The sequence below is a fragment of the Terrapene carolina genome, unplaced genomic scaffold (genome assembly GCF_002925995.2).
Source record: "Terrapene carolina triunguis isolate 2854851 unplaced genomic scaffold, T_m_triunguis-2.0 Scaffold42, whole genome shotgun sequence".
NCBI lineage: Eukaryota > Metazoa > Chordata > Testudines > Emydidae > Terrapene > Terrapene triunguis.
Window position 1 is genome coordinate 40,895,990 of NW_020664393.1, and position 7,635 is coordinate 40,903,624.

General features: G+C 39.3%; 1 protein-coding gene across 1 annotated transcript in view; it reads left to right on the forward strand.

Moving 5' to 3' along the window:
• Positions 1 to 7,101, forward strand: part of BMP5 (bone morphogenetic protein 5) — a 77,666-nt gene extending 70,565 nt beyond the window's left edge. The window contains exons 6-7 of the mRNA XM_026656290.1: positions 386 to 496; positions 4,832 to 7,101. Of these exons, the coding sequence (XP_026512075.1) occupies positions 386 to 496; positions 4,832 to 4,981 (261 nt within the window). The 3' untranslated portion in view covers positions 4,982 to 7,101. The remainder of the gene's footprint in view (positions 1 to 385; positions 497 to 4,831) is intronic.
• Positions 7,102 to 7,635: the final 534 nt, after the last annotated feature.

Genomic DNA, 7,635 nt, shown 5'->3' on the forward strand with positions numbered 1-7,635 from the left:
AACAAGTTTTCTCCCTCCTCCTTATGACACCCTTTTAGATACCTGAATTGTTCCAGCACCCTTGCGAGAATTTCAAAGTGGAAGGAAAAGTATTTTAAAGGCTAGTTCCAATGTATTTCTTTGCTAAATTCCCTCACTGGTTGGTTAGTTGGGGGTATTCAGTACATATTTCTAGGTTTAACTCAATTTTCATCTTGGTTTTGTAGGAACAGAGATTAGGACAATTTTTTTCCAAATATTGTATTTCTGTATATGCCTTATTCAGTCATCCTAGATCCAAATTAGAATGATAGTGATACAGTTTTCAATTGATTGAACTGGGAAGGATTCAGATTGTCTGTTTGTTTTTGTTATTATTTAGTTTGCTTATGGTTTTATATTTCAGGATTGGATAATAGCACCAGAGGGCTATGCTGCGTTCTACTGTGATGGAGAATGCTCCTTTCCACTCAATGCCCACATGAATGCTACAAACCATGCCATAGTTCAGACTCTGGTATGTCTGTTAGATCATTTTTGTAACACGCAAGCAGCTTGGGACAGGGAGCTACATCTTCCTCTCGGTTTATTACTATTGGATTCAGATTAATTTGATTGGATTTGGATTAATTTTGTTTAAATTACACGCTTGTACAAAAGCATTAGTGATTGCAATGGCTAGTGGATGAAATGCCCAGAAAGCCCCTTTTGATATATTTACATTTTGTTTCTGACCCAATAATGCATGAAAAAAACTGCGTCACAGCACTGAGGGGTTCTGCTGATGCAAAGGCAGATTAAGGTTTTGTAGAGCCCTGGGACAGAGCAAGTGAGGGCCCCTCCCCCCCATTTCCACCTGCACTCCCGCCCCCATTCCGCTCCTTCTGCCTGTGGCCCCGCCGACAGCCCCACCCTATTCTGCCCCTTCCCATGGCCCCACCCCATTTTATCCCCTCCCCACTGCGGCCCCACGACTGGAGAAGCTCTGTCCTCTCCCTCCCCTAGCCACAGACCTGGGTCAGCAGCAGCACCTGGGAGCTCCCCCAGCCCTGAGGCCATGGCAGGGAGCTAGAGCTCCTCCAGTCCCGGGATTAGGGCACAGGGGCTTCCCCCACACCACCTGGGATTCCTGCTGGGGAGCAGGGTTGGGGCACAGGGGTGCCCATTTTGGGGGATCCCCCAATTGACCAGGCCCCCTGGGCATGGGCCCCGTTGGCCCAGTGGCTAATCTGCCACTGTGCTGATGTAAAGCAAAGAAGGGCTCCCTCCCTGCTTCCAAGTGGTTTATGCACCTTTTGAAGTTTCTCATCAACATTCACACTACAGTCTCCAGTAACTTTGACCCGTGGCTGCACAGCAGCTCTCGGTTTTCAATTGTTATCAGAAAAGCCTCAATCAGTTGACTGGACTGAAAAATACCTCTAAGATATGTGAGCTGATGCAGTTGCAAGCAAGAAGCGTGCTGTGTGCTGTCATGCCTGGCTCCCAGTTATGATTAGAAACATAGTACCATTTGGATTTGATTCTCCCCTTAGTGGAGCTGAAGTAGGAAGAGCCTTACAGCCACCTTTCCACCTCTCCCGGTCCTGGTTCCAGCTGGGGGTCAAGCCAGCCCAGCACAAGATGGAGCGCCATGGGATGTTCTGACTTACATTTGCTGGAACAGTCCCCTAGGAAAGCTTCGGTGGGAGCTTCTGGGTGCTCAGCAGTTCAAAAAATCAGGGGAACTTATTTATGTGCCTAAATATGGACATAGGAGTCTAATGTTAGGCTCTCATTTTTCATTTACACCAGCTGAGAATATGACCCACTGCCCATGCTCTGCACAGCATGTATAATTAAAAGACAGACCGATGAAGGACAGGGGAAAGAGCTACAATAGACAAGCAGGGTGACTGGGATCATGGCAGGCACATTTCTTGTTAGTTCCATTTTTAACATACACTAAATGTGCCTCTTCTCCTCCCACCATTCAATCCCCTGACCCCCGGCAGTCCCCAGCTACAGAGCCAATGACCTTATATTCTTCCATCCCAACATTCAAGCCAGCAAGATCCTGCACAGAGAGGCAGAAGGGGACAGGAGGAGGGGAGGGAGTCAAAGGTGGAAGTAAGCAATGGGCTGTGGGAAAGGGATTCATTTGGAGAGGGAAAGTAATGCTCTTTGGCAAGAACTATGGCAATGTGCATATGTGGTGATGATGAAGAAAAACACATTTACAATAATAAACTGTTATTTCTCTTCAGCTATTATGGCAAAGATTGCCTAGAAAAGTTGCCAAGCTTCAATGAGACATGAGATTACAGTTTCTCTCATGCAATTACGTGTCATGCAAGGTAAAACATAGCAGGGCAACTTTCATGTGTGCACCTAGTTTTTGCTGAAATCCCCCATAGTTTCTTAAGGGCAGGGGGTTCAAATTGTACTGCACATGCATTCTATTGGGCAGCCAAATATCCATGGGGCTAATTGAATTTTAAGTGCACATAAATTAGCTGGGTCAGCAATAGCCAAACACTTTGTCTGAAATTATACAGATTATTTAGATTTACTCAAGGTGTTCACACAGGGGGAGTTCGGGAAACAATTATTCATACACTCTCCCCCAATCCAAATGTAATCAACTCCTGTCCATGGTGATTGCACCATTCTGAAAAAGCAGCTTCGTTTTGGGACAAGATTGTTCCTTGAAACCCTTCCAAATATAACTGACTTTTTGGTTTGTTTTGTAACAATCTTTGGTCCAGCACATCTTCATTTCCGCATGGGGCTAAGCTGCTTTTTCTAAGGTGTATCCATAGGAGTCAAAAAAGCGCTGGAGTAGAGCTAACTCTGCTCCCACTGACATCCGTGGGTAAACTCCTATTGACTTCAGTGGAAGCAGAGTTAGGCCAATGCTGAATGCTTTTGAAAATTCCACCTTAATAATGCTTTTTAAACATTTAAAAAGTGAATCCTCACTACAGTACAAATACTAGTATCAGTATTATTAGAGATTGTAAAATTTGAATCAGGATGCTGCACATTGAAAGGACGTGTGTGTTCAGATCCAGGGGTTGGCTTTTGTTCCATCTCTAATTATTATTTCCATTTTGGAGATGGAGAAAGTAAGGCAGAATGATTAAGAGATTTGATCAGGGCCATATATGCAGTAGTGTCAGAGCCAAAATTCATGAGCAGGAGTTCCTTGCTTCCAATTCTGCATTTAATCCTCCAGGTCAAGCTGCCACTCTCGCTGCTGAACTGTCAAACCTGCTCCCCTTCTCTGACCTATAGTGGTGGGAGGCCAAATTAGCTGCTTAAAAGAGGAGCTGGCTCACTGGCAGGCAGCCAGGGTGTAGCTTGTGGAGACACTAGCTTCTTCAGCAGCAGGACTGGCATCCCTAAAATATCACAGAACTCAAAGCTAAGGGGTTCAAAGGCTCCGGAGGCTGACCCTGGATGGCTCTGAGTAGAAATTGCACGGGCGGAGGAGATAAAATCACTGCGACAAATTCCAAATCCTCATGACTAACTTACATTTTCAAAACTATCTTTACAATGGAATAGGCAAGAAATGTATTTAGTGAAAGCCAAATTTAGCCCCAACACCCACACGGGGTTCCCAGAATTGGGATGCTGGTGGCTGTGGGCTTGATAGAATCCAGAGGCTGGCTCTGGGCAAATGTCTGCTTAGCAAGAGGACAATATTTTTTTTTCTCCAATATTTTGCTTGTCATTAGTTAATCAGTTTTGAGGTAGGGGTGTGTGTGTGTGTGTGTGTGTGTGTATCTACATCCTTACTAAACTAATACTTTGGGATTTATTATTGCTCATTTCAAAAGATCTTCTCATGGTAACAGTTACATAAAAATCACTTCCTGATTGACTGTTCTTGGTCTGGCAAAGACCATCGGCTTATATTACTGCTAGAAAGATGGCTATAACAGATTTTAAAAGACTTAACATACAAATGAAACCCATTACTGTTGAAGTCTTCATCCATACCGTAATAGTCTCTTGCCCTCTCTATCACAACTCCCTTCTCTCTGGCCTCCCCAGTCTCCAGCTATCCAGACGTGTAGAAAATTACTTCCAGCCTTTTTTGAAGGATAGAGAAAGTATGTTTAGTTGCCCCTATTTTCAGTTATTTTCACTATATCTCCATTCATTTTGAGATGCTGCTCAAAATTGCCTTTCTTTTATTTAACATTCCATTGGAGTACTGCAGCCTACCTCAGAGAATAACCTCTCTTTACCCTTCACTGCATCTGACACCCATCTTTTGGCTTGATTCTGCTTCCCCTGACAAAATTGTCATTGACTTCAGTGGGATCACAGATGCCAAGGCAATAGACACCTTAAAAATATATAGATGCTGAAAGAGAAACATGTTCTTAGAATCGTCATAGAATCCAGACATTCTATGTGAGAGCCTTTGCCTCTACATTTGCTGTATGGAACAAACTTCCTTTCTCCCTCCCCATTGAGGCTCTGATTCAGGAAGACAGTTTAGTTAAATCAGGGACTTAAGCAAATGCTCAAATTCTGTTCTGAATAGTGATGGTATTAACCACATGTTTAAGTGCTTTCCTGAATCAGGACCTATCTCCATTTCTTTTTCAAATCTCATCTGAAAACCAATTTTCTCTCTTGGCTATTCCTCCTAATTTATCTCTCCATCTGCTATTATTGTATAACTCTATTATGTAAATCAGTAGAGCATTCTGGAGGTGAGTTTTTTATGAAAGTTGCTAAATGAAAAAAAGCTGTAACTACAGAACTCTGCAAATTGAATAGTTGTGTTTTCCATAGATTTGCCATTACATCTTTCTATTTTGGTCTATAAGCAATTTCGCTCTCTCTCTTTCAGGTTCATTTGATGTTCCCTGATCACGTACCTAAGCCATGCTGTGCACCTACAAAACTGAATGCAATCTCAGTGCTCTACTTTGATGACAGTTCCAATGTTATTTTGAAAAAATACAGAAATATGGTGGTGCGTTCGTGTGGCTGCCACTAGAATAAAAAACAAGAAAAAAAAATCACACCCAGTGTTTGTTCAGAATTGTAATCAAGTCAAAATACAATTCTTGCTAGTGAAAAGGCATCCCTAAACTTATTCCATTTCATGCCATCTCTCATTTAATGTACAGTAATGTATATAGTAGCGTTTATTTATTTAAAGGTATATAGTTTCTTTTCTATGGGTGAAATTTCAAAACAGTTTATTTTATGGGTCACCTTACTATGTTGGAGAACCTCCAAAGCTGTTTTTCAATCGATCTCACTGAGACCTTTTTCTGTCCATTTCAACATTTTAAAGTAAGACCTTTGTATAGTTTTTTTTTTTAAGTTAGAAAGCCCAGAACTCCTGTGACTGTTATATTGTTAAAGGAAATTGAATACATTTGGTTATGTTGTGCAAATGAAATATATACTTGGATATTTATTTAGAAAAGGCACTAAAAAAAGAAACTGAAGAAAAAATGCTTGGCTAAACATAATTTTTCTTTTAGAAGTTTTTCTCCATTAGACAAATTGAAATGTTGAACAGTGTTTAAATAAACAAACAGTAGGTAGAACATAGAAGCTGAAAGACTGCACATAATTGTTATAGCTATTTTCTTTAACAGAATCGGTGTAACTGGAGGAACATGTTACGTCTTGGCTTGTGGAATTTTGCAAAAGGCTCAAAGCTTCAGGAATTCTGTGGAGATCGGCTTGAGTCTGTGCCTATAGCTTTCCAAGTTAACACTAAACACTTGTAGTACAACCTTCTTTCCTCAAATAAATTGTCAGTTTGTTATCTCTAAGACTACTGCTGCAGATTTTGTGTGTGTTTAATAACAAAAAAACAAAAACAAAAAAACTCCACACTCACCTGAGCCACCTTACCATATGGGCAAGAATTAATATATGTGTGCAATGTGTAAAAGATTAAAATCTGGAAAATCTGTTTTCCTTAGCTTCCTTTTCTTGCTGGGTAAGGCATTTAGGAACATTGGAATTGCCATTCGTAGTCAGATTTGTGGTTAGTCTAGTGCAGTATCCTGTCTCTGACAGTGGCCAACAGCAGGTGCTTTAGATGAAGGTGAAAGAAACCTTATATGGCAGTTTTTAGGATAATCTCTGTGCACAATAGGTCCTCTCCTAATCTCTAATCTTACTATCTCTTCCAAAACTTGTTTGCATTAACTATTATACTCTGGATATTCCTGTTACCATATAAATGTCCAATCCCTTTTATTGTCTTGCTAAGTTTTTTGCCTCAATTACATTTTCTGGCAGTGAGTTCTACAGTCTAATTGCACATTGTATGAAAAAGTATTTTCATTTATCGGTTTTGAATTTACCATCTTTTAATTTCATTGAATATCCCCATGTTATTATGGGAGAATAGAAGGTCCTGATTTCCCATCTCTACAACCAATCATTATTTTATATAGTTTTGTTGGGAATTGCCTCAGTAGAAATATTGCTATATTAGAGTGTTATTTAAAATGAATAGAACATTTCTCATGCCTTACAGAATCTTTTCATTTAAATCCCGATTTCTATGGTTATTTAATGCACATTCCACAAAACACAGACTATTGCAGAATAATATAATCAGGTATGTGTGTGTTTTGCAGAAACTAATTTATTTTATCTCACTGTTGGAGTATTGTCTTAAATTGTTAAACATACACTTAACTTTTTGAAAAATTAAACAGGGTGGGTTTCTTTTTTTCAGTCATAGCATTTTCTCCAAACATTACATTTCAATTACTATTTTATACTTTATGTACCTCCATAACTATGTCTAATTGCAGTTCATGTACAATAAGGTATATTAATAAAGTTTCTTCAGTGAATTGCTGTTTGGGGACCACTTAGATAATGAACATTAAACTGCATGGGGGATACTTTCAGAAAAGTTATGGGTTTGTTTATGAATCAGGTAAATGGTTATGATGTTTTGAATTCAATTTATTCTAAATAAAATTTAATGGAAACTGAATTTGGTGTACATTAAGTAATATATTTTTGAATAATGATGTACTATTTTGAGAATAAGAAACGGAAAATTATATTATTCTTTAAAATGTGTTGTTGGAATATGTTTCTATATTTTAAGATCTAATAAACCTGTAATACTAATTTGTTCTGCTTTGCTTTTTGATTCTGAGCCATGTTATACTGGAAAGTCAATTTCATGTTCTTTAAAAGCTGGAACAAAAGAGAATGGCCATTACTGTGGTTAGTGTTTGCTGAATTCCATGTCTTAATACTGACCTGTGTTGCAAAATGGCTTTCATTTTGTTACTTTAAAGACATAATTATTATTTGAACCATGTAGAGTATTAATAACAGTTTTACAACTCTCTAAGCTACTAAAACAGCAACTGAAGTCAAAATATAGCACAAACAAGGAAGGATGAAAAAAAATGCTCTGGCAATTCCTTACTAATCCTTCCGCTGTTTGAGAGGAGAGACAATTGGCATCACTATTTTCACATACTCCAAAGAAATGCATACATATACCTTTGGGTTTTAACATACACATGTTCAACCACACCTTTTTCCCACAGTAGCTGATGTAACACTTTCCACATTTCTGTCCTCTGAAAAATACTAAGTAAATGATTAAGGTCATTCCATTTCCATTCAGGATTCATAAGAGAGTAGTTCCCA